At 45.3% G+C, this 26920-nt stretch overlaps 1 protein-coding gene across 1 annotated transcript; it reads right to left on the bottom strand.

The window, feature by feature from the left end:
* Positions 1 to 411: 411 nt before the first annotated feature.
* COX6C (cytochrome c oxidase subunit 6C) lies at positions 412 to 6440 on the bottom strand. The gene is made up of 4 exons (XM_075582635.1): positions 6330 to 6440; positions 3916 to 4047; positions 1640 to 1784; positions 412 to 511 (listed from the first exon to the last, which is right to left on the bottom strand). Exons 2-3 carry the CDS (start codon positions 4027 to 4029, stop codon positions 1659 to 1661), a joined length of 240 nt encoding a protein of 79 aa, XP_075438750.1. The 5' UTR covers positions 4030 to 4047; positions 6330 to 6440; the 3' UTR covers positions 412 to 511; positions 1640 to 1658.
* Positions 6441 to 26920: the final 20480 nt, after the last annotated feature.

The following is a 26920-nucleotide window of genomic DNA, read 5'->3' as shown; positions in this document are numbered from 1 at the left end:
AAATGTTTAATCTGCAAACAAAATGTATATCCTCTGCCATATTTAATTGAACCTGTAACATTACTTTAACCACATTGATATACGCCTGCTTTAATCCCTATTCTTTCCCAGATGTATCAAATGTTTCTGTAATTTGGGAAGGCCTATGGGAAGTGCCTTGGAGCACTAGTGGAAAAGCCTTCAAACGCAGGTACAAATAAAAGAATTATGGCTCAATGGCAATACACTGTATATCCATCACTGCCCGTTGAATACAAAAATAAAAAGAAAGAATGAAGAAGTCAAGTTCTTCAGCGACATCCATTTCATTTCAAACTTCTAACTTAAATAAATGCCAAATGCAGTAGTTCTTACAGATTTATATTCAAGCACATTTACACAGAAATTAAAAATATTTCAGAGGAATTCAACTGGATTTGACAGCATTTTATTTACTGTAATACATTAGGTACTGTATGTCCAGCATATAATCAATGTGAAAGGATATTTGGAAGCAGGCTTCAGAATCCACCTGCAAAAAAAAATAATAAAACCAGCATTAAAAACATTTGATTCTGTATTTAACATTTTGAAAACAGCGGGGTTTTGTGTTTGATTTTTTAAATGCATGGTATTCATTTAATACCGATTTGATACAATGGTTGTATAGTCTGAAAACCTGTTCAGATGTTAGACACAAAAAGAGATTATAGAAACTTGCCTCAAACTAAATGGACTAGTATAAGATGAGGAACTGCACCTTTATTTAACCTCAGCCAAAAATAAATGTAAAGCTGGAGCTCATCTCCCAGTGTTATTATAGTGTTACTTGTTGCATACATTTTCCCCTGTAACGCACTGCCGTTTTAATTGGCATTATACAAAAATAATAATTTGGAAATACACTTATGACTGCACAGAGGGGCTGTCTTGCAGAGAATAAAAATGTGAGCACAGTATACACCGTCAAGCATAGCACCATTTACAGCAGGTGTGTAAACAGGCCATCATATTTGTATGCATCCACATGCAAGAAATTAGAGGCAAGTCACGTAGTCTCCATTTGATATCGCTTTCATTTATTTCTCCGTTTATAGATTCTACGCTTCACCTTCATAACAAGTGAATCGCAAGAGTTCAATATTCTATCTCCTTTATAACAAACCACTAACTAACATTAGAAGCTTTTAAACCAAGGATGTTTTGCATCTATGCCAGTGTTTTTCAACTAGGGTTCCTAGTGACCCTTGGGTTCCCCAGGCATCCCTGACATTTTCTGGTCATTTGAAAAAAATTGTATTAAATACAGAATAATTTACAGTGCTTCTGATCTCAGATGCACTATTAGAGGGGGTTGTGGTTCTTTACAATGCATCTGATACAGACTTGCTATTAGAGAGGGTTGGGGGGGAGGTAGAGGGGTTCCTCAGAATTTCACATAGGGTTCCTTAACAAAACAAAAAGTTGTAAACCACTTGTCTAGTGCAAAAAATAGCACTGTATACACTATAAAACAAAATATTACAACTTCTTGTCCATTAGGTGGACACATCAATTATATAGAAAGCTGCCTTACCGAATGCGGATTTTTTTTCAGTAAGAACATTACATATGTAGAGTACGGAGCGCTCACACATTTGCTTCACAAGTTTCACTTTACCTGGAAATGGGAGCTCAATTTATTCTCCTTTCGGTCGCACACTCTGGAATACTCCAGTTTCCCTCATGGTTTCAAATTCTTTCATGGCATCATAGTTTTTGTAGTAATCAGCATATGCCTTTTTCCTCGGTTCTGCGACACCAAACTGAAATTTGAAGGCATGCATATTACAATTCCTATTGTGTAAATGAAAACTACACATCCTTCGTGTATCCCAGGGCTATTCAACAGGCAGCCAATGGGCCAAATCCATCCCCCGAACGGCCTGTGTGGCTCTTGACCTGTCTGGTTTGATTTCATTTGTTTAAGCAACGTGTGCAAGGTTTCCATAAAGCAAAGATAATACAATATGGTGGAAATGTTCAAAATGACCATACGTCACTATTTTGTAAGCAGCGGCAAGTCTTTTAAAACAAACAACTTTATTTCATATAGATACAGTGATTGGGAAACAGAATTCTCTGTGTCAGTGCTCAAGCTTCATATGACAACATCCTCAGAATGTAGAACACTTGTGATTAACAGCAACCATGTAGGTTAGAGTGAGTGCCACTGTGTTGGTGTGTATATATGTACACTCAGAGGTAAGGAGTCAATAATCAATGTGTCCTGGGGATATACAGGAGTAGAATGTATATGAACACACCATCCTGTCAAAAGTCCTGGACTAACTCCCTAGAGTCACTTCTAATACACAGTCTCCAAGTGAAGAAGAAATATGGGCGTACTTACAACAGATATGATCTGCAATCTGTCCAAGTTAGTCCACGAGGATCACGCTGAAGGGATGTATAGACAGGATGATCCAAACGAGGAAAAAGCGGAGCACTGTGAGAAACAAGTGAAGGGGGCTACGAACCTTGCAATGTTAAAAAAATCCTTTATTAGTCCAGCGACATCAGGGGAAGATATATGAACAGCTGTTCATATATCTTCCCCTGATGTCGCTGGACTAATAAAGGATTTTTTACCATTGCAAGGTTCGTAGCCCCCTTCACTTGTTTCTCACAGTGCTCCGCTTTTTCCTCGTTTGGATCATCCTGTTTATTTCATATAGCACTTTTCTCTCAATGGGGCTCAAAGCGTTTCACAATTACAGTACAGTGCGCAGTACGCAACACAGGAATTTGTACAGACAGTCCCTGCCCAGATGAGCTTACAATCTGTGTGTTTGGTGCTTGAGGCACAAGGAGATAAAGTAACTTGCCCAAGGTCAAAAGGAACTGACACCAGGAATTGAACCAGGTTCCCCTGAATAGGTCTTTACTCACAACTACGCCTCCCTAAAATTATGTAAAATGATGTTGTGGTATACATACTTTTATCGCCTACAGTGCTTTCTATTAGAGAAAATATAGCTCTTTCTATTCACAATGCTTTTTAGTCTGGCCCTATGGAAATTTAGTCGGAGGGCACAGGTGTATCACCTCTTTCAATTGAGACCATAGCAATAAACCACACACAGCATATAGAGCAGTGTTTTTCAACCAAGGTTCCTAGGAACACTCTGGTTCCCTGCAATTTTCAGATCCGCTATTAGAGAGGGTTGGTGTTGCTCAGAATTTCCCAATATAAGTATAGGTTTCCTTATTTAAAAAAAAAAAGAAAAAAAAAGTGAGTGTTGAAAACCACTGGTGTATAGCAGGGGTGCGCAAACTTTTGCAGCTGCGCACCCCCCCTCCCAGCTGCCCTTAGTGCTCACCCCCCCCATGTTCCCGGCGTCAAGTGATGCCACAGAGTCATGTGACGTCACGTGACCCTGCAGCGTAATTTGACGCCGCTTTGCCATGGAGTCAAATGACGCCGCGTTGCCATGGCGACGCATCACAGTCACCTGAATCTCGTTAAGTTTAGGTTGCAGAGGCCTCACGCGATCCCCCGGCATTTAATTTAAATGTCGTGGGGGAAGAGTGCGGGGCCTGTGCAACAGTCAGCGCCCCCACCCCCCCCGCCCAGAATAATCTCCCACCCCCCAGTTTGCGCACCCCTGGTGTATAGGATACAAATATCGGTTTTGCAGTAGCATATTTTGGACCACTAGGTGTAGTTCCATATTTTAAAAATATTCAGAACAATGATTTCCAAGCTAAGGACTCGTTTTGGATCTGCTCAGTAATAGATATTTGGGATATTTCTAAATAAAATCCGATTGCACTTTTACATCATTTTTATTGACACCCAATCTCTAATAGGGAACAATTATTTACAGTCAAGATGTACAGTACTACCTACGAGTGGAGTAAATTATTTTAATATCAAGAATTGAAGTGCCTTACCTTATACAAAGCAACAACTCCTAGAGAAACAGCAAAGGCCCCTATGATGTGGAATCGTAAACGCTTGGCCAGAAGGCCTCTCATCTGAGGTTTCGTCAGTAGAGCAGACGACATGGTGACTTTTTTCTGCAGCTGAAAACATAGAATGCGAGATTATAAATATTTTTACAATCTGATCACCTCAACTCAAAAAGATCTTTGCCGAATTGAGAAAAAAAAATGCAGTCAAGGATGAGCAAGGGTATTGATCAAGAGTTTAGATTTAGTTTTATCCATTGGGGTTCAGGAAAATACAGACAAGACAAAAAAGTGAATTGTAATGATTCTATGGACAGTAGCTGCAACCACCATAGCAGATGGATAAATATAAAATATCATGCATGGGCAATCTCAAGATTAATAAAGAAAAAAAAAACTAATTGGTTCAAATTAATTTAACAGTACTGTACAAGGCTAAAAATCTTTGAAAAGACATACAAGAGAAGTGTTGGAAATTGCTTTTAATTTAAGTTCACAACTGGAGAGTCATTTCATATATGACAAAGAGAAACCTATACAGCCGGTCCCTCGCTTATCCGACGGAATGCGTCCTGCAAATCGCCGTCGGTTAACGGGCCAATATTAATTGCGGCGGTGACCGGCGGATAAGTGGATCCGGCGGACTGCATTATGCGGCTTTGGATAAGGCATCCGTCGGTAAGCAAGGACTCACTGTAACTATAATAAAGATATATTAATAGTTTAATCAGGCAGCCACACGGTCAAGATATTCTAAAGGGATTATCCTGGAAGAAGCTAGTTTCTAGAAACGATAGATCCTCACACCTATTCGCAAAGAAAATAAGCCAATAATGCCATGGAACACAAAAAATATTTATGAAATGTGAACACAGTGTATATTACATGTCAACTTGCCTTGCACAAAAAAGAAAGGAATGTCTTCAACTAAGGAAGTTTATTCCATCAGATCTCCACACGAGATGGTCCCTTTAGTCATCATTGGGCGTATCAAAGGCAAATATACCCATTGACTCAGTTAACGACCAAGGGTAGTCTGAAGAAGCTACTGTATGCACCAGAACACCCTCATCTCATGAATTGGGAATAACAGTTTAATCAGACTTGTGTGATTAAGAAGAAATTTGTTGATCCATTAAAACTCCCATACTGTGGATTCTGTTCTTGAATCCTGTGATAAGTCTATTCACTGTACAGGTGATAAACCAAATACTACAATCCACAACACATTGGAAATATCAAACCCTTGCACCATTTTCTTTTTAAAATTCTGGGTTACTGCCCCAACTTTAAGTGCACTGAAGTGACAAAAGCAATGCTCTGTATAACAATTAGGAGGTTCAATTGTAAATAAGCGGCATTGTATTTATTTTGTTGATTTCTGTATTCAAGTTGCCTCAAACCTCCCTTGCCCACAAAGGTGACCTGAGCCAGTTGCAGGTAGTGTAACTAATGCAACTGATCAAGGACAGGAGACCAATATATACAGTGGTATCATACAAACCAGGCTAACCGTCTGCATTTCATGTATCGTTACTATACATGTTATTTATACAGTACAATATGGAGCATAATAATGGACCAGCCCTCAAAACCTCACAGCCCTTCCTGTGCACATAAGATTCTTTTGATGTTTCTAAATATCTTTAAAATTACATCTACAAGTAATTCCTGTTGGTCAAATACATGACAAGATGCCCGAGTTTAACCTACACTTCCGCAGGATTAATGCAGCTACTGAAACCTACAGCCCACCGAGCAGTGCAGCAAACACACCGACACGTAACACACTGCCAGAGGGGCCGGCGGCACAGCTCTGCAATGCAGCACAGACCCTACTGGCAGCAAAAGGGTTAAAGCCAACATCAAGAGACTGTCAGCTCTTCGGAAGAAGTGTGACTTCCTCCCCTCTTGTTTGAGATCATACAACATACTGATCCCGAATCTCTGTTCTGTATGTTTGTTCCCTTCTTCGTTGGCAACAAAATAATGGTCAAGACTAATTTGTATTAGATGAAATGGAAGAGTTGAGATTTCAGGCGGATTTTAGATGCAGACAGCACGAGAGTCCCCTGCCAGATAACCACACACACACACACACACACACACACACACTGGAGGTCACAGTGACCGGGTGACCTTGGGATGGAGCTGCCCGTCCCCGGTGAGGCAGAAAGCAGCTGCACCACACACTGACCCCTCAGTATCACCCCGTGCTCCCCGGTCACACTGACACACCACCGGCCCCGACACACACCAGCCTATGTCACATCCCTCCCCGAGACACGTCAGGAGGACACCGCAGATCTGCACTGTAGAGAATAACCCGAGGGGGGGCGCCGCCATAACCGGTGACCCGCCGCCTGAGGCCTGCACCGGACACGCCCGCCACTCACCTCCGCTCCTGACACAGTGCCCTTCCACACACAGCCGGGCAGGATTCAGGAAACAGCTCTGCACTGGCCCCGCCCCTTCCTCTTAGACGGCGGCTGACGAGGGACAGAAAGAGGAAAGCGGTTGGCAAGGTGTGCGTTTCGGTCACGTGGTGACTATGGCGATGTAATTTAGTCCCAGTGCTTGTACTTCCCAGGCCTGGCAGCATGGCGCAGTGATATGCAGTTTGCAGTAATGTGTTCAGAGAGATGTCAGACACTTCTAGGGCTGAAATCATTGAGGTGTGGGGGATTTTAGGCCAAAAAGGAATGCCATTTAATTAAAAAAGTACTGATTTGTATCAGTGAGACTCCACTGAAGTGTATCACATTGCTGGTGCCAACATTCAATGACTCCAACTCAGTAAGAGTTTACATGTAACAGTGTTTCCCCCACCCAATCGCTGATAGGGGCCATTACAGGGTGTATGGTACCTGCTGGCAACAGGAGGGCTGAGTCGTCCACCGATGGTAGTGGGGACACAGGAACAGGCTTCTGGGGTTCATACCCCACATTTACTTAGCAGCGCAGCGTCCCCAGTAAGGTTACACACAAGGCATGAGGTATATTGCAAAACAGGAACAGGTTTATTACTACTCTCTGCACTAACAGTTTAACCGCAGTCTTCTGCCGGATGCAGTCTGTCAGATTAGCTATCACTAGGGTGACCAGATTTTGAAAATGAAAAACCGGGACCAAAAAATTATTAATACAACAAGTGACATTTCTAAAAAATGAATCTTATAATGATATTTATCTCATAGTGTCACCATTGATGCAGTATTATTCATTCTACCTCTTCCCATTCTCTCTCTACCTTCTCCCCCATTCTCTCTCTACCTTCCCCCCCGTTTCTCTATCCCCCCCCCATTTTCTCGCACCCTCCCCCCATTCTCGCTTCCCTCCCCCATTCTCTCTCTGTCCCCCCCCCAACAATGGAACCTCCACCTTGAGCACAGTCCCTTCTCTGACCCCACAGGAGTTGCGATTCTTACGGGAATCAATTTCCCGTGGTCTCTGCAGCATATAGATTAGCAGTCTTATCAAGAGTAGGTTGTACCCCAGGCTATCAAAGCTCCATCTCGATACGCTGCACACGATTTTAGTCCATCATAAGCACTCTGTGGTTCTTTAGTCTGGCTACTGGCTGCTAGTACTCTGGGCTTCTTCCCTATGCAGTACCCTTACGTCTCCCCTCTAGGCTGCCAGTATCGCAGACCCTTCCTTCAGTGGCTCCTGGGGCTCCCATGTACACCCCCTTCTAGGCATCTCAACTACCCGCCTTAGGGCCGTCTTAGAACAGCAATAGCCTTTGTGTCTCCAGACCATTCACCCGATAGGGCCGTCTAGGTTGTCTGTGCGAGATTACTATCCCCCTGACTACAGTTGAGTAGTTAAATGTGGTGCTCAAACAATCAGATATGGTCCTATCTGTGAAACATTTATTCCATTAAAGTCCAGATGTAAGTGTAATGTCCACAGAATGATCACTGACAGTAACTGAGAGGGGTATGTGCCTAGTGGTGTCCACTTGACAATCACAGAAATGGACACACCAAAAAACACCCAATCAGTATATAATATGTAAAACAATGTCCATTACAAACAGGAAGAATTATAGGGCACTCAGGCCCTTTACCTGTTGACTTCTGGGGACATACACAGCATCTGCGACGTGCAATCCGTCCGTGTAGAAGATCCTAGGTAGTAATGTGCAAAGCAGAGCACAGCCAGCGACTCTCACCTTTGAAGAGAAGGAAAAAAATCCAAAGCAAAACTCCAAAATAGCAGATCAAAATTTAATTGCAAGCTTCAAGCAATACATGAACGCACTTACGCGTTTCATGCAACAGCAGTTTATCAAGGTGTACAAGATCACATATTGTTTGCATTTGTATACACACCTGAGTAGTAGGAAGAGGAGTCCCTGCTCCGAAGAGCTTACAATCTAAGTGGTAGGTAGGGAGAACGTACAGAGACAGTGGGAGTGTAAGTGCGTATGCAAGGGGCCAAGGCTTATGTATCATGTGTATATTATTTGCCAAGGTGCTACTCATATGCTTCTTTAAGCAAGTGGGTCTTAAAGGTGAATAGAGTGGGTGCTAGTCGGATATTGAGGGGAAGGGCATTCCAGAGGTGTGGGGCAGTCAGAAAGGTTTAAGGCTTTAGATACAAAGGGGGTACAGAGAAGACATCCTTGAGCAGAACGCAAGAGTCAGGATGGTGCACAGAGAGAAATTAGGGCTGAGATGTAAGGAGGGGCAGAAGAGTGTAAAGCTTTAAAAGTGAGGAGGAGAATTGAGTGTGAGATGCGGGATTTGATAGGAAGCCAGGAGAGTGATTTCAGCAGGGGAGACGCTGAGACAGATTTAGGAAAGTGTAGAGTAATTCTGGCAGCAGCGTTTAGGATAGATTGTAGGGGAGACAGGTGAGAGGCAGGAAGGGCGGATAGCAGGAGGTTACAGTAATCAAGACGGGAGAGAATGAGGACCTGAGTCAAAGTTTTAGCAGTCGAGTAACAGAGGAAAGGACGTATCTTTGTTATATTGCGGAGGAAAAAGCAACAGGTTTTAGATATGTTTTGAATGTGAGGGGCGAATGTGAGAGAGGAGTCGAGTGTGACCCCTAGGCAGCATGCTTGGGCTACTGGGTGAATGATGGTACTTCCAACAGTAATGTGGAAGGAGGTGGTAGGGCCAGGTTTGATAGGAAGTATGAGGAGCTCTGTTTTAGCCATGTTGAGTTTAAGTCGGCGGATGGCCATCCAGGATGATATTGAAGAGAGACATTCAGAAACTTTGGTCTGTACAGCAGGTGTAAGGTCAGGGATTGAAAGATAAATTTGTGTGTCGTCAGCATAGAGGTGATATTTAAACCCAAGAAACGTGACTAGGTCACCTAGAGAAAGTGTGTACAGAGAAAAGAGAAGAGGTCCCAGGACAGAGCCCTGGGTTACCCCCACAGAGAGATCGATAGAGGAGGTGGCGGTGTTAGCAAAAGATACACTGCAAGTGCGATGGAAGAGCTAAGAGGAGATCCAGGATAGAGCTTTGTTACGAATACCAAGAGTATGGAGAATGTAAAGGAGAAGAGGGTGGTCCACGGTGCCAAATGCTGCAGAGAGGTCAAGTAATATGAGCAGAGTGTAATCACCTCTATCTTTGGCAGCATGGAGGTCATTAGTTATTTTAGTGAGGGCTGTTTCAGTGGAGTGAGCAGTGCGGAAGCCAGATTGTAGAGGGTCTAGGAGAGAATGGGTGTTGAGAAAGTGGAGCAAACGAGAGAATATAAGACGTTCAAGAAGTTTAGAGACAAAAGGCAGGAGGGAGAAAGGTCGATAGTTAGAAAGACAGGTAGGGTCAAGCTTACTGTTTTTGAGTAATGGTATAACTGTTGCATGTTTGAAGGAGGAGGGAAGGTACCAGAGTAGAGGGAAGAGTTACAAATGTGTGTGAGTGTAGGGATTATAGTAGGAGCAAGAGGTTTTAGGAGATGGGAGGGAATGGGATCAAGAGGCCAGGTGGTAGATGGAGAAGAGGAGATCAGCAGTGACACATCCTCCTCTGAGACAATGGAAAAAGAGTCAAGGAAGGCAGGAGGAGAGTTAGGAAGCGGTGTGGGATGGGAGGAGGCAACAGAGGGGATGTTCTGACGTATGGCTTCCACCTTTTCCTTAAAATATATCTTTGTCCAAGTAGGAACCGGAGCACAGCCACACCAGTGTAGTATAGGACACGAAAGGTTCTTTCAACGATTTATTGACTTATCAAAGATTAAGCGCCCTGTGTGTGAAACATGTCAGAGTGTTATTAGGATGTCTGTCCATATGCTCTTTTAGTAAATAATCGTTGAAAGAACCTTTCGTGTCCTATATTACACTGGTGTGGCTGTGCTCCGGTTCCTACTTGGACAAAGATATTGCTGATTACCCACCTGGATGCACACCGGTCTGGAAACGCTGCCTAAAGGTTATCTCTGCATTTTCACTGACGCCCCGCCCCAGCTGCTTTGGTGTGCGGCAACCCATCCCTTGGAGGATACCAGCGGTGCCTGAACTGAGAAGGATGCGCATACAGACGGCGCCGATATCACGTGGGGTATTACGGAGTCGGCGGGATTGCCTGACCATTACCTGGTGATCGTGTACTACAGCTGACGTCGCGCTTACCTACCTCTGGGATTTCCGCAGGGGAACTGCCACTCATCGTGGAGGATTGGGGCTCTGGTTTGATTTTGCATCGCCAGTCTGCTGTGCCGTGAGTAAAGAAGCTGCAACGTAATAGTGCTGAATGTAATCAGCCAGTTATTGATATAACTTTATACTCTCACTCTATTAGAGGCATTTGTCTATGAAATCCAACACACAGACACACAGACTTAGACCTACAAACCATTGGACTTATACTCTTACTCTACAGCGTTTGTTCCAGCTTTACACCGCCAATATTGTTTTTCGAGCACCGTATACTTTGGCCTGTTTTACAGACCGACATTCCTTTATTTTCCTTAAAATAGTCAGCAAAGTCCTGAGGTGAGATGGAGGAAGAAGAAGAGGCAGCTGAGGGTTGTCTGAGTAGAGAGTCAAAGACAGAGAAGAGTCGGCGTGGGTTAGACTTGTGTGTGTTGATTAGTGAAGAAAAGTAGGTTTGTTTAGCCTGAGAGAGGGCAGAGTTGAAACAGGATAGCATAAATTTGTAGTGAAGGAAGTCTGCGAGAGTATGAGATTTCCTCCAGAGGCATTCAGAGGAACAAGTGGAGGAACGCAGCAGGCGCGTGTGGGAATTTAGCCAGGGCCTGGGGTTAGAAGTGCGAGGACGGCAGAGAGAAAGCGGGGCATGTAGATCGAGAGGAGGATAAGGCAGAGTTGTAGTTCCTGACCAGGTTGTCAGGGTACTACTATTTTCATTATTATTTTTATGTTGATATATCGTTATTGATGGTATCATGACCTTGGTTATATGTTTATGGCTTTGGTCATGATATATCAAAATAGAATATATAAAATACAATATTTGCACTTCATTTTGTGACTTTCTGCACATTTGTATGCATGTACATTTTTAATCTTTCCCAGCATTAAGGAGATTTGACTACCTTAACCTTCTCTTCTATGCTGGGTGGCACCTACAGAACCTCTATCTTGGAATTTATTTTGCTTGGAATTTATTTTGCTTTTTTATATGTTTTATAGTGAGTGTTGTATGCTTTGTTTGCTCACCGGAGCAGGTTTGTCACAGACACGCTGACGTCACACACCTGATGCTGTTGGAAGTTTCTCCTGCTTCAACGTGGATTGCCAGTCACAGCGCGTCTGGAGCGTATATAAAGCTCCAGTGAGTATGTGCTAGTTTATAGCCTTGATAAAGCGCCCTGTTGGAGCGAAACATGTCAGTGTGGGCCTCCAGCCCTTGTCATGCTTTGATCCAATAAATCTTTTTCATGTTTAACCACATTGGGATATGCTATTCTCCTGTTTTTTTACATGAGTAGTGCTCTGCTATTTTCTCTCTTCATCCAATTTACCTTGACAGCGGATTTGCACACAATACTTGAGGACATCTGGAAAATGATTTGGACTACGTCTCATTACGCGAGTCCTTTGATTTCTTCAATCAAGCTTATAAAAGGTTTTTGACCCTTTCATTTACACACACCATTCATTTTCTGGACACAGGATTGTGTTTAAGTCCCCACTTTTGCAGGTGGGAGTTATTCCAGTTAGGTGTGCTGTTATGGGACATTCACCAGCTTTATTGTATACTGTATACCTGTTACTTAAAAGTACCATGCTCTTAAATCATTAAGTGATATTTTGTCTGTTTATGGTTCTTTTGAGCATCCCACAGTCTATATCAAATATATATTACATATGGTATAGTTCGTAATGTTGTATTTATGCCTTGTGTATGGGTGTGTAAATGTCTGCCCCTTCTGGACATTCCCACACTGGGCACATAAAAGGCAAGAGACAGTACCCTTAATGGAAGCTCCCTTAAAATGTGTCCCCAGGGGCTTTGTAGGTCCCAAGTTGGCTTTTACAAGAGCATCTGTCATAGTTGAAGTCTTTCTATAGGCTATTTGTGGCGGACTGTCAGTACCTTACGTAATGTGGGATCTGAATGAACTAAACGTCAGTGTTTTCTTATCATCCTACTATTAGTAGGACTGGCCATACTATATGTACTAACAAATAGAATCTGTTTACGGTTCAACATTTTAGGTAGTAATAGAGCTTCTCGGTACAGGACATTAGTTCTATGCAGTTCCTCATTTAGTTCAGGTGTAGGGTGCCCCCTCGCTTTAAATCTCTTGTTCATCTGTTTTAATCTGTCATCCACCACATCTGGCTTGCTATCTCAGCGGTGTGCAAACTGGGGGGCGCGACCCCCAGGGGGGGTGCGAGACTGACTGCGGGGGGCGCAGGGTTTACAGAGGCCCCGCGCGCTTCCCGAAGGCATTTAAATTAAGTGCCGGGGGAGCAACAGGGCCTCTGTAAACCTGACTTACCTTGCCTCTGGCGGCACCTATTTTTTCTTTTGTATCCCTTCCCCCCCCCCCTGTCCTAAATATAACTTGTAAAAAAGAAGAACCAGGGCACCCCACCAAAGACCAAACTCCAGTTTAACTGTAACTAGTGCCTTCTTCAGGGCCAGCATTTCATTGTCAAGTGTTTGTTTGTTTTTTTTTACAATTGTTATGCCTGTTCATTACTCTTTATACTACCCTGCTCACCTCACATGCAGTCCTCTGGTACTGAGATAGCAGGGGGTAATTCTTCATACTAGCACTGCACTTTATTCTTTCCTATCCTGATGAAGGTACTGTGTCATAACTCCAGATGATCCTGACTTCAGATGAATCCTAGGGCTACCGATAGGGTAACCCCTAATGAAAACTGATCTCCCCTGTGGAAACATTTACTTTTCCAACGTCCTTTACTAATGGCCTTACTTTAAAGTATACTTCCCTGCTCTTGAAAACAATAAAGGGGACTCCTACCCCAATGTAACTATTTACAGTTGAGATTCTTCCCTGGTCTCTCCTCCCAGCATTTGGCAGTTGGAATCCTTCTGCTCTCCTATTTATCACCTTCCCCTCACCCCCTGTCTCTGGACAGAAAAGGGGCAGAGCTAAGCCTCTGCCTGGTCATTGTTGAACACCTTACCAAGAGGGGCAGGTGTTTAGTATCTAACTCCTTTTAACCCATATAGTAACCCTAACATGGAGCGGGGGTGGGGGCGAGTTACACCTATAATACCAGATGACCCGTGACCCTAAAAACTCTTGTTAAAAGACTAACGTTGGAAAACAAAACCCGGCAGCACCCAAAACTCCAAAGGGCAAGGCTCTAGGACCAATCTGGAAGAAGAAGAGAACCGTAGTTGTTCAATTTCTCAGGAAAGCAAGTTCTGCACCCTAATCACCATGGAACCAAGCTCACCCCACCTCGGACCCATCACACCCCACTCCATAATCAGCTCACCCCAACTTGCACTCAGCGCACCCCACTACAGACCCAACTCACAGCATCACGGACCCAAGGCACCCCACCAAAGACCAAACTCCAGTTTAACTGTAACTAGTGCCTTCTTCAGGGATAGCATTTCATTGTCAAGTGTTTTTTTTTTTTTTACAATTGTTATGCCTGTATACCTTGCACACGTGAGCAGACCTGCCACTGATCATGCACAGGCACCTGAGCAGGAGCAAATACTGGACTTAATGTAAACAAAATGGACAAAAAAATGTAACTTTATTTTAGAGAGGGTGGACCATATGGTGAGGCGTATGGACTGTCTCTATTTGTTGATAGACTGCTGCAAGAGAGACCTCGATATCTTAAGGAAGCCTCTTCTCCCCCCACCCCACCCCCAATGTGACTCCAAGCAAGGTAAGAATCCCATCCAGCACGTACATACCATCCTGCTCATTCATCGACAATGACATTGTGCCTGTGATCCCCATGCTACTGAGAATGATGACCTGAAAGAAAGTGGCATCCTGGAGCAGTTACCTGTGCCTGTTTGCCAAAGCGCACCTGTGGCACCTGAACTAGAAAGGCGTAAACACACCTGTTTCTTAGTCCATGGGATCAAGTAGATAACATCCCCCTTTCCACAATACCCCAGAAAAATTTGGAATGATATTTATTTGTTATATTTATTTATAAAATGTTTTACCAGGATAATACATTGAGAGTTACCTCATTTTCAAGTATGTCCTGGGCACAGAGTTATGATGACAAATAATACAGGGTAACAATACATAGTTACACAAGTGAACAAGGAATACATTATGTACAAGACATTGCATGCACAGTTAGAGTTAATATATATTATAGGCGTATGTAACAGTTACAGAGCAGATTAAAATGTGGTACGCGCTGCAGGGTGAAACGTTGATCCTTGTATTGAACCTTCACTATACGTTTTTAGTCCGCTGGAGTGCCAGTTTCATTCTTTTCTGACACACTGCCGGGGACAGCCACATCAATTTGCACAATTAATATTCCAACATCATGTGCCTTTCCAACGTTATGCTGAGTGGGCCAGACGTGAACTTTGATGGCTCACATGGTAAGAAGGCTAGTCTTAAAATTTTGAGGAGAGCTATTTTAGATGACCTTAGGAAGCAGTGTAAATATACTACTGAAGAATTCAGAACAGTGAAAGACACAATTAATGCGCTTTTACTGGATCTGAGGACTGTAGACTGGCGTTATCAATGACTGAAACTGATTGATGAAACATTAACATTTTTAATACATACAGTTTTTTTTACATTTTATTAAGTCCGTGGGGGGGGGGGGGGGGGGGAGAGGGGTAATTGTTAAGGGGTGTGCAATTGTTTTGCCATCATTTTAATCTTAGTTTTCATCCTTGTATTACAGATTATAAAGGTTGATCAAAGTTAAAACGTGTACTGATACAGTAGCACAGTTTGATTAATTTATCTATTTCTTCTTGCTTATGTTACAGGTGAAACTGTACAAGAGACAGCCAGAAGAAGATTTTGGTGGGAGAAGATTATATTATTGGAATAAGGTTGTATTATTTTCCCGTCCTTGTTATTTCTCTAATTTACTGTGATAAATATTTCAAAATGTATTTTTAAAGAATGACTGCGTCATTCAACTGAAGTATTTTTTTTAGCATTGAAAGAGTTTATGGAAATAAGGGTGGTTATATTACACAGATAAGTACAATAGCAATACTGCACTGTACCGCAGCAATAGCCTAAAAATACTGGGCATGAAATTTAGGTTAAAACACATTAGCACCACCTATTGTTATTGCAAAGTACTACGGTGGCTGCTCAGACTCACCCAACAATATCCATCAATTCATTAGGCATATGGGACTCTGTTTAATTTATATTTTAATGCAAACTCATATCGCTTAAAACTAATACGACCCCACTATTCCATTACTCTGCATTCAAATATGACTGTAGGATACGTTGAAATATTCTGGCTGAGAGACCTCTGAACAGCAAACTGAGTTAAAACCTTCAAAGACATCAAATACAACTCTAATATCACTATAATCATTATTTAGATCTCTCCAGACAAAAAAAAAATGATGATAGCCATTGTCAATGTAAAAAATGCAAAATTAGGTATTATGATACATTTTATTGGACCAACAAAAGTGAAGAGTGTACAAGCTTTCAAACCTCACGGGGCTCTTCTTCAGGTGTGGCAGCTGTACAGCAAGTCAGAGATGATATACAATTTGTAATATGATGATTTACAGTGGTAATAGGCAGAGGATGTGCAGTGTAGGAACATGTGTGGTTTGTAGTTATGTGTGGACATTGTCTTTTTGATACATTTTGTTTGAAACAGATTTGCTGCCGTAGGCGTTTTGTTGTTGTTGCTCGAGTGTTGGGAAGTAAATACTGTATCTATTTACATGGTTATGCTGTGATCCCTGCTGATATAGTAATCCAAGTTGATGTGACCTGCTCCGTGATGCATGGTGGCGTGGTTAAGTCATCAGGTTTTTTCTCGTGGTGATTATCCTTTCTGGCGTCATGCGTACAAGGGGGAAAGCATGCTCCCATAGACGCGACCCTGAAAGAGGGAATTTTGGGCATTAAAAGGTACATATAGGTACTTTATCAGCTTGACAACGGATTACATCTCTGAAACTTTGCTGCTGTTGTTACGCTTTCTTGCTATTTCCCTGCTTCTTCTATATTTTTACATTTCTTCATATAGAGATGTATTATATCTTGTTATGACCCATAAGGTCAAAATAGCTGTGTGTGAGTGGGTTTACTGACTATGCACTTTTTTTTAACCCAGCCTGTGCTGAAAATCTGTGTAACACGGCAGGCTCATAGGGGTCCATCGTAAAATGGCTAAGAAGTAAAGAGGAACACACTGTTCTCATTTGGATATCATTACCCAGAATCCCTGGCTGCAGCGGAAGCACTGTTTGCTAAGCGATAATGGGGAAAGACAGGGTTGCAGACCTGTCTAGGACATGCAAATGCACCACAAGTGGTATTTTTATTTGCTATTAACTTCCCTCTCTTCCTCTGACACCTATTTTGAATATACCGGTATATGCAAGAACTCTATTACAGTATAACTCTATTATAGCTGTTAGGGCTTAATCTCAATACTCCTATCAAAACGCCTTACTTTACTGTAAAAACGACAAAGAAAATGGGAACAGGATCTAGATGAATCATTTGGTATAGAAACTTTGGAGGAGATTTGGGACTCAATTGCAAACTCCTCTATCAAAACATTAGCTAAAGAAAATAGCTGTACATTACTTTTTAGGTGGTACCTGCGCCTTACTGACTAAGTAAGGTTTACAAAAACGCATCACCTTTGTTTTAGAGGTTGTAATTCTGCACATTTGGTGGCAAAGCCCAGAGATCATTGATCTGTGGAAGCAGGTTTATGTAATGATCAATAGGATTCTTGAGCTTTCCTTAAGCCCAGATCTTTGACCAGCATTACTAAATATACTAATACGTGGTGTGGCCAAGCATCCACAACATGAATCACCTATATTTTTTTCAGGCATCAAATTCTGCATTCAGAAATCTCTCAACGAAGAAAGGATCAGTGGGCACTGCTTGTGCAAAAAGTATATGTGAGGCTGGACTGTGCCCAAATGAAAAAGTATATTTATTTAGTCATTGACAAAAATTGGATACAAAGGGGGAATGGACCCCCTGTCACTCTGACGCGTTTCAGCCCTTAGGGCTTTATCAAAGAGTACCGATACTCGATACACAGCACCTTATATAATGAGCCCGACCGGATTTGACGTCACTCAACCCGTCATGCGGAACAACTGCCGTCATCAACCAGGGGTAGCCCGCACAGCTGGTGAGTGCACGCACACCCAGAACGGATCAAACCTAGGTGCATGCGCACTGACTGCACAATATGTGCAACCGGGAAACAACCGGGACATATGGAGGAAAAAACATATGCATAACGATTGTCTGTACAAACAAAACAATGAAAGAGGGGATATTATAATGGACTACTCACGAAAGTGTAGTCATCCTCAACAAAGAAACAATGTATTCTGTTAAAATAAAGATGTATTAAAGAAAACTACATCTAAAGAATATTATAAAATCAAGTAAAGTCAGAGGGAACATATATATGCAAAAGATGATTATAAATGAAAAGAAATAGATACAATGGCTCAAATATCCCAGATCAACCATGATAAAGATAAATAAGGGTTTCCATAATAAAAAAATAGAGTATATACTCCACAACTCTTGGAGAGAACACTTAGCCAGGAGTGTATACACACATACACAACACAATATATTAAATGTTTTTATGTGTGTTGAATGTTAAATCAATATTATGGAAGCCATTCATGTTGCCTAAAATGGATCCACTTGATCCAAATATTTGCAAATTATTTTCTTGACATAGGATACTTGATCCATAACATCGAATATTGGTCTAGATAAAAAGGTAAGTGCTTATGGTTCATTGTTAAGGCTTAATAATTCAAATTTTGTCATGCAGATTAGCCAACACACGATAAGCATAATTTTAAAATGTCCTTAAATATTGCCAACGCATTGATCAAAAGTAATGAACGATAATTCAATATTTCAAAGGGTATAATAAAACGTTCACAAATTAGTATGGTTATTCTGGTGATCTTTGATTCATCAACAAATGAGAAACTCAGAAGACCATGAAGGTGTCCGTGTCCATGAGTATCAAACAGTTTAACAATCAAATACCAAACATAGCCGATACAAAAACAGAACTAGTATTACTATTAGGAGTAGTATATTAATTAAGGAACAGGGTTAGTTCAGGGAAATGTATCGCAACACACGTAGCAACAATTCATATGACAACAATTAGTCAGGGTTAATTCAGCAACAACCATCGCAAACATTGTATCTCAACGGATGTGTTGAAGAACCCATTGGGGAGAGTATTAGAGAAAATGTTTGATCTCCCAGTCGACATTAATGCCTGCGCCTTACTGACCAAGTAAGGTTTACAAAAACGCATCACCTTTGTTTTAGAGGTTGTAATTCTGCACATTTGGTGGCAAAGCCCAGAGATTATTGATCTCTGGAAGCAGGTTTATGTAATGATCAATAGGATTCTTGAGCTTCCCTTAAACCCAGATCTTTGACCAGCGTTACTAAATATACCAGTACGTGGTGTGGCCAAGCATCAACAACATGAATCACCTATATTTTTTTCAGGCATCAAATTCTGCATTGCAGCCTCTTGGCGGCAGCCTGCCCCAACTATTATCTGTATTGAGAAGTGTATATAGCAAACCATGCATATTCTGTAGGAAAATTAACTAGTGCTATATAAATTACTTAATAGATTTTGCTGTTATATATGGTTACATCATCATAATTGTATACTTCTCCATTCAGGTCAGGGTTCAGGCAGGAGTGTTTGTCCTCACTAACATCAGTTAACATCAGTGGTGGGATTCTAAAACTCTAATAACTGGTTCTCACCTTCACCTGGGTGGAAGTAGCGGGCGGCGACTCCCAGCATGCTCCCCTTGTAAATCTTCTCACAATGGCTGTGCGGCATCACATGGCGCTGCGTTGCCATGACCATGAGATGCCGCGTAACATTGTGATGTCATGTAGCGTCTCATTGCCATAGCAACGGACGTCACGTGATGCGGTTACATCACGTGGCATTCCCGTTGGCATGGCAACATGGCGCCATTTGACGCCGCACAGCCATATTGACAAGATATGCAGGGAAAAGATGCCGGGAGATGCTGGTAGACGGCGCCCGGACAGGTAAAAGAATTAAGCATCGGTTCGGCGAACTTGTGAAATTTTAGTAACAGGTTCCGGCTCTTAAGGAGTTTACATCAGATAGACTATATACATGGCTGTGCTCAGTGTCTCATACCTTGTCACAGTGCTGGATCCATGCAGGCTGGACGTGTGTATGTAGAAAGAGCAAAGACGGGCACCAGGAACTATTATAGTACAAACAAAAAGCTTTATTCACATCCATTGATAATGCTTCACATACATGGACAATCTCCTCGTAGATATTAACTGGTGTAAAACAATATAGTTACTCTGTGCATCTTCCCTTGGTAGCTCTCACTTCTACCCTTTGAAGTTACTTAGGCTTTTTAAGATTCACCCCCTAGGTAGCTCTCACTCATACACTGGGGAGGTACTTATTCTTGTGTCCTTTAGTAATGTTAGATTGGCAATCTCTGGTATAGCTTCCTCAATGCCCTGTATCTGGTGGACCTTGGGGGGTGGGGGGACACTATTCTTGGGGATCAGTATCACTTCACAGTGGATACTTATCAGATCGGGAGTTTACTGAGGACCGGTCGGTGAGAGTACACTATCTTCAGGCATCAGTATCCTCTCACTGTGTGTACCCAGGGCAGCCGACATGGGGGGAGAGCCGGGACAAGTGTTCCAGGCCCGGTGGCTGTGGGGGCCCGGCCGGCTAGCACTGAAAGTTGGGCCCGGCCTCAAATTCTGGGTCCAGCTGCTGTGCGGCCAACCTCTGGTTGCCGTTGATGGGCCCCGGTTCTCCCCAGCTGCCTCGCCCCACGCAGGCCTCTCTCTCCAACTGCTGCGCGCCGATAGCCAAGCCTGACCCAGCTTCCAGTGCGCACCAGTTGGAGAGAGTCCCGGCGTGGAATGATGAAGCAGCTGAGGAGAGCTGTGGTCTGGCGGCAGCAACCACAGGCCAGGGCCAGCTGCCGGGCCTCAGATTTCCGCCACCGGGCCCCGGCTCCGGCCCTCCTCAGCTGCTGCCTCGTCTTCACACACTGGGTCTCTCTTTCCAACCTGGTTGCACCCCAAAGTCAGATTCTGCTTCTGGCGCACACTGGCGGGAGACAGGCAGAGCGTGGGATTATCCAGCAGCAGCTGGGGAGAGCCATGGCCTGGTGGCTGCGGCGGCAGCAACCAGAGGTAAGTATATTTGTGGGGAGAAAGTGGAGGTGGTAAGTGTATTTGTGGGGGGGAGGGGGTGGTAAGTGTATTTGTGGGGGGGAGGGGGTGGTAAGTGTATTTGTGGGGGGGAGGGGGTGGTAAGCGTATTTGTGATGGTGGTTGAATTTCTGGAGGGAAATTGTGTTTGGGTGTGGTGGTAATTGCATTTGGGGGTGTGGTGGGGGTGGTGGTGTTTGCATCTGGGGGTGGGGGGTCTAGTGGTTTCTGTATCGGGGGGTGTAGGGGTGTCTGTATCAGGGGGGGTGTAGTGGTGTCTGTATCTGAGGGTGTAGTGGTGTCTGTATCTGGGGGGGGATGTAGTGGTGTCTGTATCTCGGGTGTGTGTAGTGGTGTTTGTATCTGGGAGAGTGTAGTGGTGTCTGTATCTGGAGGTGGGTGTAGTGGTGTCTGTATCAGGGGGGTGTAGTGGTGTCTGTATCTGGGGGGGTGTAGTGGTGTCTGTATCTGGGGGGTGTAGTGGTGTCTGTATCTGGGGGTGGGTGTAGTGGTGTCTGTATCTGGGGTGTGTGTAATGATGTCTGTATCTGGGAGAGTGTAGTGGTGTCTGTATCTGGGGGTGGGTGTAGTGGTGTCTGTATCGGGGGGGGTGTAGTGGTGTCTGTATCGGGGGGGTGTAGTGGTGTCTGTATCTGGGGGGGTGTAGTGGTGTCTGTATCTGGGGGGGTGTAGTGGTTTCTGTATCTGGGGGTGGGTGTAGTGGTGTCTGTATCTGGGGTGTGTGTAATGATGTCTGTATCTGGGAGGATGTAGTGGTGTCTGTATCTGGGGGGTGTAGTGGTGTCTGTATCTGGGGGTGTGTGTAATGGTGTCTGTATCTGGGGGGGTGTAGTGGTGTCTGTATCTGGGAGGATGTAGTGGTGTCTGTATCTGGGGGGGTGTAGTGGTGTCTGTATCTGGGGGTGTGTGTAATGGTGTCTGTATCTGGGGGGTGTAGTGGTGTCTGTATCTGGGGTGTGTGTAGTGGTGTCTGTATCTGGGGGGTGTAGTGGTGTCTGTATCGGGGGGTGTAGTGGTGTCTGTATCTGGGGGAGTGTAGTGGTATCTGTATCTGGGGGGTGTAGTGGTGTCTGTATCTCGGGGGGGGGTGTAGTGGTGTCTGTATCTGGGAGAGTGTAGTGGTGTCTGTATCGGGTGGGGGTGTAGTGGTGTCTGTATCAGGGGTGTAGTGGCGTTTGTATCTGGGGGGGTGTAGTGGTGTCTGTATCTGGGGGGGTGTAGTGGTGTTTGTATCTGGGGTGTGTAGTGGTGTCTGTATCTGGGGGTGTAGTGGTATCTGTATCGGGGGGGTGTAGTCGTGTGTATCTGAGGGGGTGTAGTGGTGTCTGTATCTGGGGGGGTGTAGTGGTGTTTGTATCTGGGGGGATGTAGTGGTGTCTGTATCTGGGGGGGTGTAGTGGTGTCTGTATCTGGAGGTGTGTGTGTAATGGTGTCTGTATCTGGGGGGGTGTAGTGGTGTCTGTAGCTGGGAGGGTGTAGTGGTGTCTGTATCTGGGGGGGTGTAGTGGTGTCTGTATCTGGGAGGATGTAGTGGTGTCTGTATCTGGGGTGTGTGTAGTGGTGTCTGTATCTGGGGTGTGTAGTGGTGTCTGTATTTGGAGGGGTGTAGTGGTGTCTGTATCTGGGGGGTGTAGCTGTGTCTGTATCTCGGGGGAGTGTAGTGATGTCTGTATCTGGGAGAGTGTTGTGGTGTCTGTATCTGGGGGGGTGTAGTGGTGTCTGTATCTGGGGGTGTAGTGGTGTCTGTATCTGGGGGTGTAGTGGTGTCTGTATCTGGGGGGGGTGTTGTGGTGTCTGTATCTGTGGGAGTGTAGTGCTGTCTGTATCTGGGGGTGTGTGTGTAGTGGTGTCTGTATCTGGGGGTGTAGTGGTGTCTTTAGCTGGGGGTGTAGTGGTGTCTGTATCTGGGGGGGTGTAGTGGTGTCTGTATCTGGGGGGGGGTGAAGTGGTGTCTGTATCTGGGGGGGTGTAGTGGTGTCTATCTGGGAGAGTGTAGCGGTGTCTGTATCTGGGGGTGTGTAGTGGTGTCTGTATCTGGGAGGATGTAGTGGTGTCTGTATCTGGGAGGATGTAGTGGTGTCTGTATCTGGGAGGATGTAGTGGTGTCTGTATCTGGGGGGGTGTAGTGGTGTCTGTATCTGGGGGTGTAGTGGTGTCTGTATCTGGGGGTGTAATGGTGTCTGTATCTGGGGGGATGTAGTGGTGTCTGTATCTGGGGGGGGTGTAGTGGTGTCTGTATTGGGGGGGTGTAGTGGTGTCTATCTGGGAGAGTGTAGCGGTGTCTGTATCTGGAGGTGTGTGTGTAGTGGTGTCTGTATCTGGGAGGATGTAGTGGTGTCTGTATCTGGGAGGATGTAGTGGTGTCTCTATCTGGGAGGATGTAGTGGTGTCTGTATCTGGGGGGATGTAGTGGTGTCTGTATCTGGGAGGATGTAGTGGTGTCTCTATCTGGGAGGATGTAGTGGTGTCTGTATCTGGGAGGATGTAGTGGTGTCTCTATCTGGGAGGATGTAGTGGTGTCTGTATCGGGGGGTGTAGTGGTGTCTGTATCTGGGTGTGTAGTGGTGTTTGTATCTGGGGGGTGTAGTGGTGTCTGTATCTGGGGGGTGTAGTGGTGTCTGTATCTGGGGGGGTGTAGTGGTGTCTGTATCTGGGGGGGTGTAGTGGTGTCTGTATCTGGGTGTGTAGTGGTGTTTGTATCTGGGGGGTGTAGTGGTGTCTGTATCTGGGGGAGTGTAGTGGTGTCTGTATCTGGGAGGATGTAGTGGTGTCTGTATCTGGGAGTATGTAGTGGTGTCTGTATCTGGGGGGTGTAGTGGTGTCTGTATCTGGGGGATTGTAGTGGTGTCTGTATCTGGGGGTGTAGTGGTGTCTGTATCTGGGTGTGTAGTGGTGTCTGTATCTGGGGGGTGTAGTGGTGTCTGTATCTGGGGGGGGTGTAGTGGTGTCTGTATCTGGGGGGGTGTAGTGGTGTCTGTATCTGGGGGTGTAATGGTGTCTGTATCTGGGGGGGTGTAGTGGTGTCTGTATCTGGGGGGGTGTAGTGGTGTCTGTATTGGGGGGTTGTAGTGGTGTCTGTATTGGGGGGTATAGTGGTGTCTGTATCTGGGGGGGTGTAGTGGTGTCTATCTGGGAGAGTGTAGCGGTGTCTGTATCTGGGGGTGTGTAGTGGTGTCTGTATCTGGGAGGATGTAGTGGTGTCTGTATCTGGGAGGATGTAGTGGTGTCTGTATCTGGGAGGATGTAGTGGTGTCGGTATCTGGGGGGATGTAGTGGTGTCTGTATCGGGGGGTGTAGTGGTGTCTGTATCGGGGGGTGTAGTGGTGTCTGTATCTGGGTGTGTAGTGGTGTTTGTATCTGGGGGGTGTAGTGGTGTCTGTATCTGCGAGGATGTAGTGGTGTCTGTATCTGGGAGGATGTAGTGGTGTCTGTATCTGGGGGGGGTGTAGTGGTGTCTGTATCTGGGGGGGTGTAGTGGTGTCTGTATCTGGGGGTGTAGTGATGTCTGTATCTGGGTGTGTAGTGGTGTCTGTATCTGGGGATGTAGTGGTGTCTGTATCTGGGGGTGTAGTGGTGTCTGTATCTGGGGGGGTGTAGTGGTGTTTGTATCGGGGGGTGTAGTGGTGTCTGTATCTGGGAGAGTGTAGTGGTGTCTGTATCTGGGGGTTGTAGTGGTGTCTGTATCTGGGGGTGCAGTGGTGTCTGTATTGGGGAGGTATAGTGGTGTCTGTATCTGGGGGGGTGTAGTGGTGTCTGTATCTGGGGGGGTGTAGTGGTGTCTGTATCTGGGGGTGTAGTGGTGTCTGTATCTGGGGGGGTGTAGCGGTGTCTGTATCTGGGGGGGTGTAGTGGTGTCTGTATCTGCGGGAGTGTAGTGGTGTCTGTATCTGGGGGTGTGTGTGTAGTGGTGTCTGTATCTGGGGGTGTAGTGGTGTCTGTATCTGGGGGGGGTGTAGTGGTGTCTGTATCTGGGGGAGTGTAGTGGTGTGTGTATCTGGGGGAGTGTAGCGGTGTCTGTATCTCGGGGAGTGTAGCGGTGTCTGTATCTGGGGGGTGTAGTGGTGTCTGCATCTGGGGGGGTGTAGTGGTGTCTGTATCTGGGGGGTGTAGTGGTGTCTGTATCTTGGGGGTGTAGTGGTGTCTGTATCTGGGGGGTGTAGTGGTGTCTGTATCTGGGGGGTGTAGTGGTGTCTGTATCTGGGGGGGTGTAGTGGTGTCTGTATCTGGGGGGTGTAGTGGTGTCTGTATCTGGGGGTGTAGTGGTGTCTGTATTGGGGGGGGTATAGTGGTGTCTGTATCTGGGGGGGTGTAGTGGTGTCTGTAGCTGGGAGAGTGTAGTGGTGTCTGTATCTGGGGGGGTGTAGTGGTGTCTGTATCTGGGGGGGTGTAGTGGTGTCTGTATCTGGGGGGTGTAGTGGTGTCTGTATCTGGGGGGTGTAGTGGTGTCTGTATCTGGGGGGGTGTAGTGGTGTCTGTATCTGGGGGGTGTAGTGGTGTCTGTATCTGGGGGGTGTAGTGGTGTCTGTATCTGGGGGTGTAGTGGTGTCTGTATTGGGGGGGTATAGTGGTGTCTGTATCTGGGGGGGTGTAGTGGTGTCTGTAGCTGGGAGAGTGTAGTGGTGTCTGTATCTGGGGGGGGTGTAGTGGTGTCTGTATCTGGGGGTGGGTGTAGCGGTGTCTGTATCTGGGGGGTGTAGCGGTGTCTGTAGCTGGGAGAGTGTAGTGGTGTCTGTATCTGGGAGAGTGTAGTGGTGTCTGTATCTGGGGGAGTGTAGTGGTGTCTGTATCTGGGGGAGTGTAGTGGTGTCTGTATCTGGGGGGGTGTAGTGGTGTCTATCTGGGGGGGTGTAGTTGTGTCTGTATCTGGGGGGGGGGTGTAGTGGTGTCTGTATCAGTGGTGTCTATTTCGGGGTTGCAGTTTTGTATTGGGAGCAGGTATTGGGGTAGTGTGTGTATTGGGGGGAGGGGTTGTGTGGGCAGTGTGGATATTGGGGGAAGTGTGTGTGTGTGTGTGTGTGTGTGTGTGTGTGTGTGTGTGTGTGTGTGTGTGTGTGTGTGTGTGTGTGTGTGTGTGTGTGTGTGTGTGTGTGTGTGTGTGTGTGTGTGGCGAGGGAAGGAGGGTAAATGAGTGTGAGGAAAAGGGTAATTAAGTAATAGTGGAGGGAGAGGAGAGAGAAGAGAAGGTGTGTAAGAGAGGTAGGGGGAGAGCGAGTGTGGAAGATGGGGGGAAAACTGAGAGGCATGGGGGAGAGAAATACAGGTGTGAAAGGGGAGGGCTTGCAAGACCGCCGACATGGGGGGGAACCCGGGGGAAGCTCTAGTCCTGGGCCCCAGGAAATCTGTCTGCGGCCATGTGTGCACCTCCTACCTCATCCATGCCTATTGGATAGGGACCCACCGGTGGACCCGATCCAAGTATGCGCCGGAGTTTCTATTCTGAGATCTCCCTGCTGAGCAGTTTCCTGCTTCTCTTCTGGTCAGGGAACAATCTCTGTTCATTACTATGTGCTCTATCTGTAAAGGGAACTTTCTAAGCAGTGCTACTACATAAAACATCTCGCAGTGTGCTGGAAGACACCTTATGACACAATCAAGTGAAGATAAGGTGTCTTCCAGCACTGGTAGCCAGGGTCACCGATAGGGGGGGGGGAGCCAGGACAAGTGTCGGGTGCGGTGGTGCCCGGTCGGCCAGCACTAGAACTTCTGCATCTGGCTGCCGGGACCCGGCTCTCCCCTGCCCTGCGGGCCTCCTACCGGGCCTGCATCTCTCCAATGACAGACCCCTCTCTTGTGTGATTTGTCTATTTGCGTGCGTGGGTATGGAACGCTTAGGCTATGCATGTCACTCAATAGGAAATTTAATTTAAGAGGAAGCGGCCAGAGGGTAGGAGGGGAGGACTGACCCATGTCACTACACATGACCCAAAGACAGACTGAATGAAAAGGGGTGTGTCAGAGTCTGCTTCATTAGAGGAAGGGGATGTGACTTTGTAAATGGTTGCTATAGAAACAAAAAATGCTTGTTACATTTTAATATATTAAAAATTTAATTCAGCTTTTTTGTTGTTGTTTT

This window comes from Ascaphus truei, chromosome 2, assembly GCF_040206685.1.
Source record: "Ascaphus truei isolate aAscTru1 chromosome 2, aAscTru1.hap1, whole genome shotgun sequence".
Lineage (NCBI taxonomy): Eukaryota > Metazoa > Chordata > Amphibia > Anura > Ascaphidae > Ascaphus > Ascaphus truei.
Note: the sequence above shows the minus strand (reverse complement) of the source record. Positions and strands in the feature narration are given on the sequence as shown.